This window comes from Leptopilina heterotoma, unplaced genomic scaffold (assembly GCF_015476425.1).
Source record: "Leptopilina heterotoma isolate Lh14 unplaced genomic scaffold, ASM1547642v1 Lhet_325, whole genome shotgun sequence".
Taxonomy (NCBI): domain Eukaryota; kingdom Metazoa; phylum Arthropoda; class Insecta; order Hymenoptera; family Figitidae; genus Leptopilina; species Leptopilina heterotoma.
This window is the reverse complement of record NW_025111019.1, coordinates 99,768-117,666: the sequence shown is the minus strand read 5'-3', so window position 1 is coordinate 117,666 and position 17,899 is coordinate 99,768. Positions and strand designations below refer to the sequence as shown.

General features: G+C 27.5%; 4 protein-coding genes across 4 annotated transcripts; 3 read left to right on the top strand and 1 right to left on the bottom strand.

Annotated features, from left to right (window-relative positions):
• The first annotated feature begins 176 nt into the window (after positions 1 to 176).
• LOC122504877 (arrestin homolog) lies at positions 177 to 3,439 on the top strand. The gene is made up of 7 exons (XM_043616198.1): positions 177 to 336; positions 437 to 558; positions 617 to 916; positions 1,333 to 1,560; positions 1,882 to 2,070; positions 2,229 to 2,397; positions 2,568 to 3,439. Exons 1-7 carry the CDS (start codon positions 270 to 272, stop codon positions 2,711 to 2,713), a joined length of 1,221 nt encoding a protein of 406 aa, XP_043472133.1. The 5' UTR covers positions 177 to 269; the 3' UTR covers positions 2,714 to 3,439.
• Positions 3,440 to 3,535: 96 nt separating this feature from the next.
• LOC122504876 (general transcription factor IIE subunit 1) lies at positions 3,536 to 6,857 on the bottom strand. The gene is made up of 8 exons (XM_043616197.1): positions 6,628 to 6,857; positions 6,036 to 6,235; positions 5,214 to 5,380; positions 4,969 to 5,097; positions 4,662 to 4,888; positions 4,339 to 4,552; positions 3,967 to 4,195; positions 3,536 to 3,809 (listed from the first exon to the last, which is right to left on the bottom strand). The coding sequence occupies exons 2-8, from the start codon at positions 6,160 to 6,162 to the stop codon at positions 3,634 to 3,636; spliced, it is 1,269 nt and encodes a 422-aa protein (XP_043472132.1). The 5' UTR covers positions 6,163 to 6,235; positions 6,628 to 6,857; the 3' UTR covers positions 3,536 to 3,633.
• Positions 6,858 to 7,127: 270 nt separating this feature from the next.
• Positions 7,128 to 10,526, top strand: LOC122504875 (cilia- and flagella-associated protein 410-like). The gene is made up of 7 exons (XM_043616196.1): positions 7,128 to 7,656; positions 8,148 to 8,213; positions 8,879 to 9,046; positions 9,302 to 9,461; positions 9,693 to 9,764; positions 9,884 to 10,000; positions 10,090 to 10,526. The coding sequence occupies exons 1-7, from the start codon at positions 7,577 to 7,579 to the stop codon at positions 10,198 to 10,200; spliced, it is 774 nt and encodes a 257-aa protein (XP_043472131.1). The 5' UTR covers positions 7,128 to 7,576; the 3' UTR covers positions 10,201 to 10,526.
• A 1,086-nt stretch (positions 10,527 to 11,612) lies between these two features.
• LOC122504962 (structural maintenance of chromosomes protein 3-like) lies at positions 11,613 to 17,800 on the top strand. The gene is made up of 19 exons (XM_043616336.1): positions 11,613 to 11,747; positions 11,956 to 12,031; positions 12,209 to 12,375; positions 12,462 to 12,620; positions 13,072 to 13,231; positions 13,345 to 13,630; positions 13,754 to 13,919; positions 14,109 to 14,204; positions 14,305 to 14,555; positions 14,685 to 14,828; positions 14,899 to 15,201; positions 15,280 to 15,576; positions 15,716 to 15,929; positions 16,016 to 16,285; positions 16,407 to 16,663; positions 16,765 to 16,930; positions 17,007 to 17,121; positions 17,231 to 17,459; positions 17,655 to 17,800. The coding sequence occupies exons 1-19, from the start codon at positions 11,733 to 11,735 to the stop codon at positions 17,794 to 17,796; spliced, it is 3,513 nt and encodes a 1,170-aa protein (XP_043472271.1). The 5' UTR covers positions 11,613 to 11,732; the 3' UTR covers positions 17,797 to 17,800.
• The last annotated feature ends 99 nt before the right edge of the window (positions 17,801 to 17,899 follow it).

Sequence of the window (17,899 nt, the reverse complement as noted above, 5' to 3'; positions counted from 1 at the left end):
CAATTTTGTTTAGCGTGTCTTGACGCTTGAAATGTTTTTGAAAAACTAAATAATATGTTCTCTCATGCACGTAACAGGTGAAGAATTTGATCTCATTAGACAAATCTCGTAAATGAAATAACGCCATTACGAGAATAGGGCTTCCAAACCGAGTGTGTGTTCAAAAAGAAGGGGCAAGGAAGCCTTCCAAAGACTATATCAAGTAAAAGGCACTCGACGAAAATCCGTCACTTTTGGGCGGGAAACAAATCTCATCTGCGGTGAAAACTATGTTTCCATTATTATTTTTGGTGTTCGTAGTGGCTGTAAAGGTTTTCAAGAAGACCACCCCAAATGGTGAGTTTATCATTGAATTACTAAATTTCTTTTTTCTTTCTTCTTTCTTCTTTCAATTCAACAAATTCCTCTTATTTGTTGTGCAATTTTCTCTGTCCAGGCAAGGTCACCGTTTATCTAGGTAAACGAGACTTCATCGATCATCTTGAAAATGTGGATCCCATTGACGGAATTGTCGTCGTCGAAAATGACTATCTTCAGGGCAGAAAAATCTTCGGACAGGTGAGGAATTTATTGTTTAATACTAAGAACCAATTACATTCATCTACTGGTTTTTTAGATAACGACGACCTATCGATATGGACGAGAAGAGGATGAAGTTATGGGAGTCAAGTTCAGCAAGGAGTTGGTGCTCAACAAGGAGCAAATTGTGCCAATGAGGAAAGAGAAGCAGGAGACGACGGCGATTCAGAATCGACTTCTGAGAAAGTTGGGACCAAACGCGTATCCATTCTTGTTCCAATTCCCATCGAGTTCCCCGAGCTCCGTGACACTCCAACCTGGCGACGACGATCAAGGCAAACCCCTCGGTGTCGAATATGTCGTTAAAGTTTACGTCGCTGAAAATGAGGAAGACAAGGTTCATTTTCCTTTGCCTATTATTAATTTTTCAAAATGAAAAAAGTTTAACTGGATGAAATTTTCAGAAAAAAGTTCAGAATGCAAAATGAACGAGACAGGGAAACCCATTAACTGTATTTGTTTTATTTTATTTTTATATAACTCATTAGTATGTCGATTACATAAGACTCGGGCATTTACATAATCAAATTCTGCTTCAACTTGTGAATTTTCTTCACTAGAAAAAATCCTTTATTTAATTATCTTCCGATTTTTAAATTTTCAACTTTATTTAAATTATTATATTTGTGAATATTTAGTTTTTTATTTTTAACTAAATTGTAATGAAGAAGAAAAAGCACTTTTAATTCGTAAATTCGATTTACAGTTATAAAGTTGAAAATAATAATTCTTTTCTTTAAATATTTTTTTCAGGGACACAAACGATCGATGGTCGCGCTCGCAATAAAGAAATTGCAGTACGCACCACCAACACGTGGACGAAGACTTCCGAGCTCACTTGTCTCCAAGGGTTTCACATTCTCGCAGGGCAAATTGAATTTGGAAGTGACATTGGACCGGGAAATTTACTATCATGGTGAAAAAGTCGCTGCCAATGTTATTATCACTAATAATTCACGCAAGACGGTTAAAAATATTAAAGTGAGCAACATTTTTTCTTCGCTTTCTTACTTTTGCAACCTGGAAACCTGGAAAACCTGGAAAACCTGGAAAACCTGGAAAACCTGGAAATGTCAGGGAATTTGAAATGAGCAAAAGCGTGGCAACCCTGTTTTGGAAAAAGAAATTTTCTTAAATATTATACCAATTTTAATTAATAATTTTATCGCTCTCCACATTTTAATTATTAAATTTTTGTTTACTTTTCCAATTGAAATTAAAAATTTTGAAATCAGATTAGTACCTAATATTAGAATTTCTGAAAGTAATAGATACATAATAAATTGGAATTCATCATTTTAGATGTTTGTGGTTCAACATTGTGAAGTGACGATGGTCAATGCTCAATTTTCACGTCACGTCGCGAGCTTGGAAACCAGAGAAGGATGTCCAATAACACCTGGTGCATCGTTCTCGAAGCAATTCTTCCTCGTCCCATTGGCCAGCAGCAACAAGGATCGTCGTGGAATTGCTCTTGACGGTCATCTCAAGGTACTTTATCCACATTATTACATAATTGAATTCTTGCCCAACTTTGAAAATAGTTTAACTTACAATGTTTCTTTTCTTTTTTTACTGCGTTGCATATTTGTTTTTTAATATTTAGAAATTGAATTTTAATTTAATTTATCAATGTTGATCATTTCCAGGACGACGACGTGAATCTCGCATCATCAACATTGGTCGCTGAGGGAAAATGTCCAGGAGACGCTATGGGAATTGTCATTTCCTATTCAATTCGTGTGAAATTAAATTGCGGTACTTTAGGCGGAGAATTGATCACCGACGTCCCATTTAAATTAATGCATCCCGCTCCAGGTATCTAATTCATTTCATTCAATTTCGTTTAAAAAAGGAAAATTTGGCATTATCAAAAAAATCATATTTTTATTTATTAACCGAATTTTGAAAAAAATGAGAGAAATCCAAAAATTAGAAATTACTTTGATAAAAGATGGAAATTTCTAAAATAAAAATAAACATTACAGGAACTGTCGAGAAGGAACAGGCGACAATGAAGAAGAGCAAAAGTATTGATCGCGGTCGATACGAAAGTTCTTGTTACGCAAACGACGACGACGACAATATCGTCTTTGAAGATTTTGCCCGACTTCGTCTAAATGAACCCGAATAAGTAAATTCAAAACAGTAGGAATCCAAAAAAAGGCTGAACATCTCTCTCTTTTCTCTCTCTCAAAGGAATACATACATCGGTTCAAAACCAATTTGCAACCTCTACATCCTCTCTTAAAATGAAAGAAAAAACCAAAAAACCAAAAAAAAAAACAAGAAATAATAATGAACGTTTTTTTCTTTTCAATATCCCAGATGTGATTTTTCTTTTTTAATTTCATCGCGATTTTTCTATTTTGCAAATGTTTTTTCTATTTAGAAAAAAAATACATATTTGCAAATATAAAAAAATTAACAAAAAAAGAATATTAAAAAAATAATGATAAAAAAATAGAAAAAATATCAAAAGAAAAAAACTTGTCGAAATTTCCGCTCGATTGTGGTGGTCGAACGGAAATTTATCTAGACAAAAAAAGAATACATATATATATTTATTACTTTAACTCTTTCTCTTTCGTTGTATTTTAATACGATAAGAAAAAAGAAAGAAAATTTCCCGCTTAACCAGAAGTGACGTCTATATATAGATAATTTTAATAAATAAAATTTTAATTGTATAAAAATAATAAATGAGAAAGTAATCGTCAATGAGAGATTCTCTATAAAATGTGAAGAAAGAAATAATTTAAGAGAAGAATGAAAAAAATCTGTATATCGTTGACTTATTTATTATTAATAATTCTATATTTATGTAAACTTAGAAAATAAAGTTGATGAAATTCTTTCATTGTTTTTTCGACATTTTCCAATGGTTCTAATTCATTTATCATTTATTTTTTGTCTAGAAGAAAAGTTTTTGTTTTCTCAATAGAATATATTTATATATATTTTTTTTATCAAAAATATTCCAATTTTTTTCCTTTTTTTTTTTTTTTTTTTTTGAGGGCGGAAGGGAGAAAAATATTTCTTTTCGCTAAAATATTAATCGTACATGAGCGAATAGTATTCTTGGTATGTTTGAATGTATGCTTCTTTTTCGACTGGTGTCATTTCAGCTATTAAGGAATCGTTCACGTTTGTAATTGCGACACTTTTCCCACCGACACTTATCATTGGCACTGAATCTTCTTCTTCAGATTCCATCATTTCCACAGCGTCTGAAAATATTTTTTTATTTTCCATTATTATTTAAAATTATATCTATATAATTTGATTAAGAAGAGGAAATATAAAAGTAAATAAAATTATTAAAATGAGAAAAGAAAGCGGGGTGTAAAATATATTTTTTTGTAAATGAAAGAGACAATATTTTACCCGTCTCGACTGGTTGCATTTCATTATTCTCCTCATTATCGCTACTGTCACTCGACTCCTGCGGTATCACTGATTTCACCGCATTGGCATCGCTCATTCCACCCTTTTTCTCGTGCGCCAATAAAACGGACATTATGTCCTCGCCCTGCTTGTTGTTTATTGTGGTTGGCGTGGAAGCGGTGGCCGCTGCCTTGTTCAATATATTGTCCTGTGCAATTGTCGAATCCGTCTGTGAAAAGTTCATTTCTCTTTTTACTATATATTATAGACTTGATTTTAAATGAAATTCACATTCTATATGAATGGCAATCTTTTGCCTTAGCATGAATTTAGAATATTAATAATAATGAGAAAGAAACGAAAAATTCATACTTGTAAAGAATCATCGATTGGATTGTCGATTGTGCTGTCTGTCATCCAAATTGGCTGCTCTTTCCTCGTATTCGCGGAATTATCGTCCGCGGTTCCGTCTCCAATGAGCACATTGACCTTTGTCTCCTCCACAAAGAATCCCGATGTTCGAGAACCTTCACCCGACCATTGATCATTGGGTCCACGCATCATGCCCGATTTTCTTGGATCGATTCTAAAGTAAGAGCAACAAAAATGAGTAAAGATTGGAAAGAGTACAACAAGTACAACTAAGCAGAGGAATAGAAAAAAATGCAAATGTGGAAACAGTAAAGAGTAAATACCCCTTGATAGTGTTAATGTCAACGGCTTCGGGCTCGAGAAGTTCGGGCGCCAATTTAATGCCCTCAATGTCCCGGAGTAAAATATAAAGCGGCTCCATTTGCTCGTTAAATCGCGCCAAAAGAAGTCGTGAGTCCTTCTTCGGTAGCGCCGACTGATCCTCCTCAACAACCTCCCCGCAATAGGTGCACTTAAACTCCTGGGTGCTCATGTCGAATAGTTGATCCGCCTTTTTCACAAATTATCAACGTCATTAATAAGAAGAAATAAATATTCAATTTATTATTATATTATAAGCATGCTAATTACTTCGAGGTCGGTGTAAGTTTTGAGGCAATTGGTGCATTTAAAACTCGCTCGACTCGTTGCATTTCGCTCCTCGGTTTCCAGTTTTTTCCTCATCATAAGAAGTTTATATTTCACTACATTCACAAAGGACTGGAAAAATTCATTTTTTCATTGCATTTACTTTTAAGAAATAGAAATAGAAATAGAAATAGAAATAGAATACAAATTTATGAGAAACAATTTGGTGAAATAATTCAAGTGCCTACCTTATAATTGATGAAATAATAATTAACTTTCTGCGCCTTGCCATCGGAGCCAGTTTCCATTTTCAGTCTTATTTGAATAAACTTATCATTACGAAGTGTCGCTATTCTTGCTCGCATTTGTTTCTTTTCGAATTTCAACAATTCCAATAAGTCGTCTTCCTTCATACCTTTAAAATACGGTTATAATTGAATTCTCGTAGAATTTTCTAATAAATATTGATTAAAAATTAATTTCAGTTAAAATTTTAAATTATATCTAATTGCATATTGAAAGCACAAACTTTTTCAAAAATAATATTAAAAAAATTGACTTAAAGAAAAATTTTAGTTGAAAATTCTAGAATTTTTATAAAATTCATTGTAAAATTCAATTATTTTCATAAATAACAATATTCATCAAAAGAAATGAATTATTTTTAAAAAATGTAAAAAGCATTTCAATTATCTTGATAACTAACAAAATTCAATTTTATTTTTACGAGTTTTAACAAAATTCTTTGCAAAATTCAATTATTTTCATAAATAACAATATTCATCTCAAGAATTTAATGATTTTCAAAAGTAATAAAATTCAATTACTTTCAAAAACTTTTCTTAATTCAATTATTTTCAATATTCTACTATTTTAATAAAATTTCTTAAAAGAATTTATTCAATTATTGAACAAACAAACTTTTATCAATTACTTATTGTTCTAACAAAAAAGACAATAGATAAAGATTAATAAAAACTGAAGGAAAGAGTTTTTAATTAAAATCGAATTGTCAAGTGTCTGATTTTAGTAAACAAATGATAAAAATGATGAATTAAAAATCTACTTACAAGGATTTCTAACTAGCATATCAATAATAAGAGCATCTTCTATCGTATAAAATCCACGAGCAACAATTCTTGCCAATTGTTTTAAACTGCTGGGAATTTCCGTAACGAGTCTTTCCTCGACACTCATTTTAAAAGGAACAAAAAATGAAATAAAAATAACAACAAAAAGAATATTTAACAATTACAGTTTGAAAAATAATCTGCAACATAAATTGAAAAACAGTAATAAGTAAGTAACTTATTGATAAAATAGGTAAATATTTACAAAAGTACCGTTTATTTTATTAAATAACAAATAAAACAAAGTTAATTTTTTCCTCTGACAATGAAAATAAATACAAGTACTTTTTAAATAGGTATGTAAAAGAAATATTTATAATAAAAACCTACTCCGAAATATTTTCAAAATTGTATTTTCATTTTTCAGCGTCTATTTATTTTAATAGAAAATGTATTTTTACATTTTTTTCTATTTCTATAAATTAAAGTATTTTATGAAAAATAAAAAAATTTTAATATTCTCTATATTTATTTCATTTTTCATTTATTTATAATTAAAAAACGGATAAAATGAAAATAAAAATAACCTAACCTCAAAAATCAACAATGTCGAATACGAATATAATTTGCCGCATAATTCTCCACGGCTGAAAATAATAAAGATACCCTTTTTTTTATTGTTATTATTCTATTCTACTCAAATAAAAAAACTTGTTTCTAATCAAAATATTTACACGGTTTTTAATTTATTTACGGCATAATTAATATTATTTTCGTATAATTCGTCGGTTTTGTGTTGCGCGCATTATTTTTCTGACATTAAATTTGACGGGGGTGGCGGGGGAGGGAAAAGCACAAGGAGCACAAGGTAGAACATCCGAAATTTGAAAAACGATTTTCTTTAAAGGTGCGGTCACAACATTGAGTTCGAACGCGAAGCATGAGTTAGAAAAGGACGGCAATGTGTTTGTGTCCTTTTCTATCTCATATATCTCTTTCGCGAAAGGGTTGTGCGTTGGACTTAATTGTAACATAAAAACGAGACGGAATTTTGACCACGAGTTAAACATTGAAACAGAGGAATAAAACCATTTCTAGTCTTGCTTTCACATTTGTGACATCGGTCAATCGGTGTCGGTCGTGGTTTATTGCGCGAAAGAACATTTTTTTATTAATATACAATCCATTGTTATGGCTCAAAAATTGTCAAAAAGTAATAATCGGATTTGTGAAAATTCCTTTTACTTTTATTGTTTCTGGTGTTTTGCACAAAAATCGCGCTTTTGAAGGTTAGGAATTTTTTTTCAAATATTGAAAGACAAGTGTCAAAAATTCCACACTTCTTGTGTGTATAATAAATACATATGTATATATTTATAAAAATGGAAATTTTTTATATTTTCTTTTAATCTATTTGAAATTACTTGCTGAGGTTGTTTTACGGATCTTATTGAAATATTGTTGTTTTTTTTAAATTCCAAAAGGAAATTTAAGGATTATATATTTTTTATTGAATAATAATATAATAAAAGAAATTCACAATGGTGAGACTTACTGAAGAAATGGTTATTGCAAGAACGAGAATTTCGGATTTGTCAAACGTCAAACAACTTAATTGTTGGTGAGTCTATTTATTGACGGAAATTATCTTTATTTGATTATATATTTACCTTTTCCTATTAATATACAAATTAGTTATTAATATTTGAGTTTTTTTTAAATATTCCCATAGGTATTATATACCTATTGTTTTCAGTATTAAATATTTTTTTTTATTTTTCAAAATAAAGGATAGTGTGAAAGAGTTACTGTTAGGAGAACATTTGTGAATAAAATCAGCGTGAGAAAATCTCTTTGTGTCTAATTAACGTCTGAATTAATTAGACGAAAATAACTGTTCTTTCGAATAAGAAGGAATTTACAGGTTCTCTTGAAATTTAATTTATAATATTAAAGAAATCGAAACATAGAAATTCGCTTATTTATTAATTAATTCATTTACTAATTTGATTAATTTGTTAGCATTTTTATTTATTTGTTGAATTTTTTTTTTTTAATAAATAGTAAAGAATACTTTAAATAAATAATCAATAATTTCTTCTTTTTTTTCAGGGGAACCGAATTAACGGATGTCAGCATTTTACAAAGAATGAAAAATGTGGAAGTTCTGTCATTAAGGCAAATATTTAAAAATTTTCTTAATTTATTATTCAAAAAGTAATTTTGTCAATTTTTATCACCAAATAATTTTTCTTGAACATTATGTAGTAAATTTCGTTTATTTTATAGTAGTAGAAGGAAATATAGAGCAAAACATTTTTTTGAAGTGAAAAAGGTTCAAATATATATATATATATATATATATATATAAAGGAAAACGACATTTGTTTATTTAAAAAAAGTAATTACAAAGTAGACGAGAATGATTGGACGATTAAAGATTTGTTTTTCTTTTAAATCTCATGGTCACTGTTCTATAAAAGTCTATGTGAAAAGTCACTTTTTCTACCCACTCGATATTTATAATATGTAAATAACATTTTACGATTCATTCTCAATATATTCACCGCTGAATAAATTTCTGATTAACGTCATTTTTCCTTATTTGACGAATTCTTCGCTTTGGAAAATTCCTTTTTTGGACATTTTATTCGTGGCAATTGTAGAAATGATTAATTAACGCAATTATTTTTTTTCAAGCTTTATTTATTTTTTCTAAAGAGTATTTAATATTATTATTATTATTATTATTATTATTTCCTATAAAACAAATGCAAATTTTATTTATTTTTAAATATTTAAAAAAATATTGATTAACCATTTTTCATTTTCTTTATTTAAAGTGTGAACTGCATAGAAACTCTGGCACCATTTCAGTATTGTTCCAATCTTCGTGATTTGTTCATAAGAAAAAACAACATTCAGGATATAAATGAAGTTTGCTATCTACAGGATTTGACAAATTTGAGAAATCTTTCGCTGAGTGAAAATCCATGCGCCGAACGTGAAGGGTTAGATTTTTATTTGTCTTCTTTTTTTGAAAACAGCTATTTTATTACTTACCAAACTATTTTTATCACTCAATTTTGTCATTGCTTTAATTGAACGAAATATTCTTTTAATATTTGTTATTAAATAAATACATTTCTTTATAAGGAGAATAAAGTCCCCAAAACCATAAAATTAAAAAATTTTGTAATTTATCTAAAGTAGGTATTTTATTTTAATTTAATTTAGAATTTAAAATAAAATTTTCATTTTTTTAGTTATCGTATGGCAGTTTTGAGAATTTTGCCTAATTTACAAAAACTTGACGACAAAACTGTTTCACAAGAGGAAGTTCAAATTGCAGTGTGCTGTGGAAAAGTTTTATCCCATCCTCTATATTATGAAGCATCATCACCACAAACCGATCAACCGACCGAGGTAAATTTTTATTTTTTTCAATTTAAGGAAGAAAATTGTTTACAAAAAAAATTTGGTATTTTTTTCTACATGATAAAAAACAACTTTTTCTTTAAAACTTAAAATTTTCACTTCTTTTTCCTTTTCAGTGTAGTAAATTTTTCTTTACTTTTAAAATAAAAATTCTCGAGTCAAAAAGAAAGAATGTTTTTTTCGATTTTGGATTTTCAGAAATTTTGTATTTAATTTCAGGAGGATTTGACTGAATATTTAGAAGAACCCGAAATGGTTAGGCAAAGAAGATACAGTTCATCGAGTGATCAGGTAAACAACAAATAAATAAATAAACTTTGTCAAAAATATTCCGAGAGGAAGAAAAATTAATTATTTTTTGTATTTGAATTTAAATGAGAATTAACTGTAGAAAATTTGCATTTTTCCAGAGAAGTTATGATGAACAACTGGAACACCAGGAAAATCACGTGACTGATAAGAAAAATGCAAATTATGGTCCGTCCTCATCTCCTCAATACGCTCCAAATAATCACTACGACTACGAGGTAATTTTTTCTTTCTTTATAAAAAATGTAGTACATAATTAAAAACAAAGAAAGAGGAAAGAATAAATGGATTTTTTTGAATTTCACAGTATTCGAATATTTTGTCAGCCGTGTTGAGCCTCGTCAAGGAATTGGATTACCCGAGTCTCCAGATTGTCGAGGTAGCAATTAGAAATCGTAAAGACGATTTGATGGAATGATGTTTCTGGCGCCGTCCCTAAATGACTTCACTCGGGATGGCAATGATTTTCACTTGTCCTGAGTTTCAAAAAAGCAAAATAATTTTTCTTCTTTGTCGCACATTTCACGCGGAATTCAATTTCACTGTAAAATCTATTGCTTTAGAAATGAAAAATGAAAAAACAATTTAAAAGAAAAGAAAAATTAAAAAAAATTTTCGGATAATTAGCGAAAACGGAAGTAAATCGTAAAAGACTTTTTTACAAATTAGAAATTTTACAAGACTAAGAGTTATTTTATTCTTTTTTATTTCTTTTTTAAGTACCTATATAATTTTTTTACAGAATTTTGTTTTATAAATTTATAAATTTCAAATTAAAATTCATTTATATTATAAATTTCTGTTTATGAAGTTTACAATTATAAAATTTAAACCGTAATTTAAAACCGTTTATTTATAAAAATTGTAATTTGTAGTTACAAAAGTTTATTTTACTAAGAAATTGGTAATGAAATAAAATTTTCATGTAGATAGAAAATAAAAAAATTCAATTAAAATTGAAAATTAAATTAAAAATATAATAAGAAAGAAAAATAAAGCTAAATATTTAATAAAATAGAGAAAGAAATTATATAATTATAATAATTATACATATTTACAGAATATAGGAAAATTTACGAAAATTATGCTGTGAAATAACTGTGAGTCTGCTTATTGAGCTTTAAAAAATCATCGACATGAATATTAATTAATAAAGTATTAACTAATTATTTTTATTAAAATAGATTTTAGAAAAATTCCAAATAATTCAACTGATATTTATTTAATTTTAGAATATTTTGGTGGCAGTGTGAAAATGTATAAATACTCAACGTACTTTACTTTTTTATTTTCCTGTATTGTTAACGTTAAATTATGTTTAACACTTCATTTTTAGCAATAATATAAAATATATTTTTTTATACACAATTTCACGATCTGTTTTTTTTTTTTTTTTTTTTTTTTTTAATTTTTTCGATTTTTTTTAATGATGTTTGTACATAAATTATATTAGGATAGAATATTTAAAATTCTTCAGAATTGAAAAATATAAACAATCTTACACTTTATATTTTAGAAAAATTTATTTTCCTTTATTCCTGAATTTTTCCCCCATTGTAACGTTAAAGTTTTTCATGGAAAAAATTTCATTCATTTTCAATTAAATTATAAATTAATATTTATTATTCATAAAAAATATGTTAATTTTTATTGAATTTTTAAAAAAATTATTGGTACAGAAATGATTGTTTGAAATTTCGTTCGTAAGTTAAAAAATTCGCGGGCAAGTATAAGCAACCAATGAGCATTATTTCACTGTCACGTGATAAGAATTTTGGCGAATTCTATAAATAGATTGACGGTTATTTACTAGTCACGTGACTTTTTAGAATTCACATATACTTGAAAGTTATTTTCCAAAAAAGCAATAAGGAGGAGAATGGGAAAAATTATAGACAGTGATTTTATTTTCTTTTCTCATTGAGTGATTTAAAAGAATAATTACAAGAAATGTATATTAAAGAGGTGAGTTTTACTTTATTATTATACAATTTTTATTTTTACTGTTTTGTAAAAAATAAGAAGAATAAGTAGAACATAAATTTGTGAGGTTAATTTTAATAAATTGAATATTTTTTAGGAGTATGCACATTTTAGATTTTTAATATACAATTATGATTTTAAATTTAAAACAAAAATTTGCGTTTTCTTAACAAATCTTTTTATATTTTAGGTGAAAATTGAAAATTTTCTATCCATTGGCAACGAAATTGTATTGGATGATATTCATCGCGGTCTAAACATTATTGGTGACAAAGTTTTTTTTTAATATTACAATAATATAATAATTAACAATTTACACGAACCTTATTGTATTTTTTATTTTCTATTTTAACAAATCATTAATTATACCTGAATAGAACAAAATGTAAAAGAAACTGGAGAAGTAAGCAATTTTTTTTAATTTCTTCTTTTCTTTTGTTAAGCTGGACTCAATGGCGCTGGGAAAAGTAATTATTTAAAAGCCTTAAAATTCGTTTTAACAAATGATTATCCTTGCACAAATGATGCTGAAAGACAATCGTTTCTCAATAACAAAGAACAGTCTGCAACAATCAGAATAACAATTGAAGACAGTGACAATAGATTTTTGGTTTGTGTTTAAGAACGATTTATTATTTATAGAAAGAAGTTATCAATTTATTCGAATTTCATTGATTTTCCAATTTACTTCTACAGATGGATAAAGAAACAGTGACACTTTCAAGGCAAATAGGAAAAAGGATAAATTTATATTTTCTGAATGACAGAAAAATAACAAAAGAGGATTATATTCGATGTCTCGAACGTGCCCGAATATTATTTAAACGACCATTCTTTATCATCGCCCAAGGAGAAGTAAAATATTTATTTATTTATTTACAACATTTTTTTTATCATACAAAAAAGAAAAATTTTTTTTAATAAAACAAAAATTTTCTTTCTTGAGGCAAACTACGAATTTCAATATTATTTACAAGAATTTTTAACTAAAATTCTTCCCTAAATCCATTATTTTTAATAATTTTCGAAAAAGTTGTTTGGCAATTTTCAAATCCATCTGTTTACCTTTACAATATATTCAATTTTACCAAATTTCAATTATTCGTAAATTCTTCAATAATTACGGACTTTATATATGGACCTTTTTTCAAAAAACGGACTTTTACAGAATTTACGGACCTAGTTCGAGCCCTGCTAATTAAATAAATTAATCATTTAAAAAATGTAAAATACGTTATATTGAAAATTTAAATTTTGATTTATTCACATTTTTTATGTTTCTGCTTTTATCAAAATGACTAAATAGAGAACAAAATTCGCAAAATTGTCAAGTGCAAATCGTTTGGAAGTTTTCGAAGATATTTCCCGTCAAACATTCATTAAAAATGTGGAATCAACAATTCACGATTCAGATGAAAAGATTCAGGAAAAATTTTCATTAATCGACCAAGTTCCAGAAAAATTAGGTAAATATTTAAAATAAAGGAAATTGTCCTTGAAAAATTGAAAATTAAAATAAAGATTCATTAAACTTATAAAGTACTGTTTTTTAACAATTGTTTTTGTTTATCTTTTTCAGATAGAAATATAGTGTCTCTACGCGAAGAACTTAATGTCGTGAAAAAATATAAACAATTAAAGGGCGAAATTGATTCATTGACGCGAATAATTGGTTTTAGACGTTTAAGAATAACTGAAAATAAATTGAGAATTCTCAATGAAAGGCTTATGGGAATTCAAGAAATGAAAAATGACGTTAAACACGAACTTTCCGAATTCAATAAAAAATACTATAGTCTTAATAATTTATTGAAATCACAAGAAAATGAAATAGAAATTGTCGAACAAACAGCAGTCAATGCAGTGTAAGGATTTTAAAAAATTTTAACTATTAACTTTTGTTTTTTCTTATTTATTTATTTATTTATTTATTTATTTATTGATATAAAAGAAGAAAAACTTTTTTCAAATTCCAATTTCATTTTCAGAGCTAAGAAAAACATAAATGACGAGAATATACGTGATATTAATGCTAAAACTAAAATTTTGCAAAAGGAATTACACCGATTGAATGAAGATGAAAAAAAGAAAAAGGAAAAATTGCTTGAAATTATGAGTGAAATGTCAAAATTTGAAGTATATTCGCCTGAAACCGTGAGTTGCTTTTCTTTTTTAGACAAAGAAATTTAATATTTTTTCTTTACTTCTTAAAAAAGAAAAAAAGTTTTAAAATTTTTAAAATATGTTTTCGTTTAAAAATTAATATTTTTAGATAAAAACTAAATAGGTAAATATTTTAAAAATTTTAATATTTTTTAACTTTGTTTTGTTGTGTTTTTTTAGGATATTTCTCAAGTTGATGAAGACAATGAAACGGAAATGTTTTCTCAATTGAAGGAAATGTACAAGAGAAGAAACACAAACGCTTCTTTAGACCAGGTACAAAAGACGAAAAGTTTTTATATACTATATTATTATTTTAATCGTCTTTTCACAATAAAAAATGTAAAACAATTAATTCAATATCGTAAAATTACAGACTGAAAGAAGAAATTTTTTGGAATCAGAGATTTCTCAACTCGAAGAAAATGAATATGAATATAAAGCTGAACACGAGAAAATAGTCGATGAAATAAAACTTGCCACAGAAGAGAAATTGAAATTCGAGGAAAAAATTGAGGAATTGGAAAATGAAATTCAACAGAAAGAATCGGAAATTGCTGCAGACTCATTGGCTTTGCAAGATTTTCTCAGGAAAATACCAGAATTTAATAAAAAATTAGTGGAGTTGTTAGTTTATTTATAACTTAATTTTCCCCTGGAAATTTTATTTTTCAACTGACAAAACTTTTACCATTCTTTTAAATTCTCCCTTCTTCAAATTATATTAAATTCTACATTTATTATTTTTATTTACAGGCGCGATAAACTAAATGAGAAAGAGAAAAATTTAGCTCGAGTAAAAAACGAGTGGGCGGAAGTTAATCAAAAGTTTCGTAAATGCACGATTAAGAAAATTTACGATTCGCTAGTGAGCGTTGAGAGAGTTATCAATATTTTCAGGTAAATTAAAAAAATATTATTATCCAATTAAATTAATAACGAAAACATTTCCATTCATTGTTTTTTGCAGAGAACGTGGCGAAAGCACAGATGAATATTATGGAATATTACTAAATAATTTTCAATTGAAAAACTCTGAATTTCAACATATAATCGATGGAATTGCGGGGAACCGATTATTTTATTTCGTCGTTGAGACGACGGATTTTGCCCTTCGAATTATCGAACAAATCAAGTATTCAGATTTACCTGGAGAAGCGAATTTTCTTCCTCTCGATCGAATACGTGACAAGCAAAAAGATGTTGAAATTCCAACAGCTGTCAATGTATTGAGTATGATCGAATTCGAAACAAAATTTCATTCCGTCAATAGGTATCTCAAATAATTTATTTAGCTATATATTTATCTACTGATGAACTTTAAATAATAATGATGTTTCTTTTGCCTCAGACAAGTTTTTGGAAACACTTGGATTTGCGATAGTTTTCAAAGTGCAAGAGATGTGGCTAGAGAATTTAAAGTTTCCTGTTTCACGACGGATGGTGTCAACATTTCCGATAATGGAATGGTTTTCCATGATAAGTCCAATAAAATAAATCCTCGCAGTAATCTTTACAGAATAAGAGAGCAATTAGAGAATGAACGTGATATTCTTGAAACTGAGGTTCAGGAAATTAAGGAGAACATTTCTCAACTTTATCAAACACACGAAGCGGATAAAAATCATTTTCAACAAATCAAGCACAGGTAAAATTTTCATTTAGTTTTGACCACGTTTTGACAATTCAAATTTTCTCTCTTAGGGAAAATATTAAAAATTCTTTAATTATATATTTCATCTCCAGAGTGAATTGTTATCGTTGCTTTTTTCCCCTCTTTGTTTCAGTTTTAAGAGAAATAATTTGACAGAGAAAAAAGGAAGTTTAGATGGAATCAAGTTACAACGAGAACTTGAATTAAAACTAATTTTGGATCGAAAACAAATCAGAAATCAATTGCAATTGAAAATAAAGAAAATTTCTTTTAAAATCGAGAAATTACAAAATCAATTAAAAGGAGACGATTTATTATCTCAACTGACAGAGGAAGAGGAAAATCAAGTTTGTCATTTTAATCTACAAATTACCAAAGTTTTATTTTAAAACAATTTTAATTTAAAAAAAAAAATAAAATTCTTCATTTGCAGATTAAAGTTTTACAAAAGAATGTTATTGAATTGCGAAAAGAAGAAGGATTATTGAATAAAACGATTGAAAGTGCCAATAAAGTTAGTGATGATCAAAAAAACAAATTAAAATTTAAAATTCAAGTTACGAAGAATGATTTGGAAAAAATTGACATTTCGAAAGGAAAACTGGAAATTGAACTTTACGATTTAAAAATGAAACTCATTGAATTTCAAACTCAGAATCTTGAAAATCAAGAAGAAAATGTTGAGTTACAATTGAAGCAAAAGGTATTATTTCTTCTCTCAATTTAAATATGTAATTTCTATATTTATAAGTAGGTATATTTTATTAAGTAAAACTTAATTATTTAGAAATGAAAAATTTTATTTCGTAACAATTCATTTTCAGATTGACGAAACAAAGAAAAAGATAAATATTGTCGAACCAAAATGTCAAGAATTGGAAGTTATGCTTAGTGATGTTGAAGAAAATTTGCAAGTAATTTCGGCAAAAATTGATAAATTAAAGAATCATCAAAAACAGTATGAGGAGGAAATTATTAATGCGAAGGAAACAAGTTCTAAGGAGGAAACATTTGAAACCCAACCGAATGATATTTTAATTGAAACACTTGAAAAATTGAAACAAAAGTTTCTCAACACAAAGTAATTTGTTATAAAAATATTTTTTTACTTTTTTCATTCAAATTTTCGAAATGACTTTTTCAAATTAGGTTATTTATCAAATTTTGATTATTTCTTTTCAGAGAAAAAATTCATTTAAGAAGTGATGAATTGCTGCGAAAAATGATTGATTTCAAAACGGAATTTCACGAAGGAATGGAAGAATTAAAAGATTTATCAAGTTTAATGGCAATTTTACGGGAATGTAAAATTATCAGTGAAGAAGTAATTGAAGAAGAATTTACAAAAGTAGGTATAATTATGTACTTGAAATGAAATGGCGAAAAGGCATCAATCATTTAAATATTAATCAATTTATTTCCAGTTGTCGCAAAATTTTGACAAATATTTGCAAAAGTTCTTCCCAAATGGAAAGGGTGAATTAATTAAGATAACAAATTCTTCGGCTCCCGGTCTACAGGAAATTTTAGTTGGAATTGGTGAATACACACGTTTATTGCTTCAATATTTGAACAAAACATAAAACTATTAAATATTAGTTTAGATTCTTTTGAAATTTAAAAATATTTCTTGTATTTTTGCTTTAAGATATGAACCTGGAATTTTTTGGTAAAAAGAAAACTGTCAAATGTTTGTCAGTCGGTGATCAGAGTTGTGTATCTATTGCATTTATTTTTGCTGCTGCCGAAAACGAAAAGCCGCCAATTTTTATTTTCGACGAGGTTGACGATGCACTTTCACAGGCAAATTCTCAAATTTTTGGCGAGATTTTGAAAATTATCAGTGAGAAGATACAAATTTTCCTTGTTTCATTCAAGTAAGAATCTTAATTTTATTTATTTTATAAAAAAGTTTCTTCTAAATTGTAGGTAGGTAATATTCTTTATTTTTACTTTAATTGCCTAAAAGCATTAAAATATAATATAAAAGTAGGTACTTTAATTTTGAAAAAAGAAAATGTTAAAAATGAAAAATAGAGAAAACTACACTGAATTTTTCTTCTTTCTTACAGTCCAAATATTGTCAGTTGTGGAAATAAAATTTTCAATGTGACAAACGTTAATAATCTCTCAAGAATTCAAAGCTCGACAGCTGCAAATAATTTTAGTCCAGTTCTCGAAAGTGATGCCAGTTTACATTCTTCAAATGAATAAGTGTTTTTTGAATATTTGTTTACTAATTCAATTAGTTTACATTCACTGTTTTTGGAAACTTGGCTATTTTCTTTGTAGACAGTCAAAATATTTTTTTACTTTT

What these genes read in the sequence shown, in the direction of transcription:
- LOC122504877 (XM_043616198.1), top strand. Translation starts at nt 270, where the DNA reads ATGTTTCCATTATTATTTTTGGTGTTCGTAGTGGCTGTAAAGGTTTTC. An exon ending in AGACGGTTAAAAATATTAAA is followed by an intron (nt 1,561 to 1,881) that starts GTGAGCAACATT and finishes TCATCATTTTAG; the next exon opens with ATGTTTGTGGTTCAACATTG. An exon ending in CTCTTGACGGTCATCTCAAG is followed by an intron (nt 2,071 to 2,228) that starts GTACTTTATCCA and finishes GATCATTTCCAG; the next exon opens with GACGACGACGTGAATCTCGC.
- LOC122504876 (XM_043616197.1), bottom strand. Translation starts at nt 6,162, where the DNA reads ATGAGTGTCGAGGAAAGACTCGTTACGGAAATTCCCAGCAGTTTAAAA. An exon ending in CAATCGATGATTCTTTACAA is followed by an intron (nt 4,196 to 4,338) that starts GTATGAATTTTT and finishes AACTTTTCACAG; the next exon opens with ACGGATTCGACAATTGCACA. An exon ending in AATGCAACCAGTCGAGACGG is followed by an intron (nt 3,810 to 3,966) that starts GTAAAATATTGT and finishes AAATATTTTCAG; the next exon opens with ACGCTGTGGAAATGATGGAA.
- LOC122504875 (XM_043616196.1), top strand. Translation starts at nt 7,577, where the DNA reads ATGGTGAGACTTACTGAAGAAATGGTTATTGCAAGAACGAGAATTTCG. An exon ending in AAACCGATCAACCGACCGAG is followed by an intron (nt 9,462 to 9,692) that starts GTAAATTTTTAT and finishes ATTTAATTTCAG; the next exon opens with GAGGATTTGACTGAATATTT. An exon ending in ACAGTTCATCGAGTGATCAG is followed by an intron (nt 9,765 to 9,883) that starts GTAAACAACAAA and finishes GCATTTTTCCAG; the next exon opens with AGAAGTTATGATGAACAACT.
- LOC122504962 (XM_043616336.1), top strand. An exon ending in AAATTTCATTCCGTCAATAG is followed by an intron (nt 15,202 to 15,279) that starts GTATCTCAAATA and finishes CTTTTGCCTCAG; the next exon opens with ACAAGTTTTTGGAAACACTT. An exon ending in TTTCAACAAATCAAGCACAG is followed by an intron (nt 15,577 to 15,715) that starts GTAAAATTTTCA and finishes TCTTTGTTTCAG; the next exon opens with TTTTAAGAGAAATAATTTGA.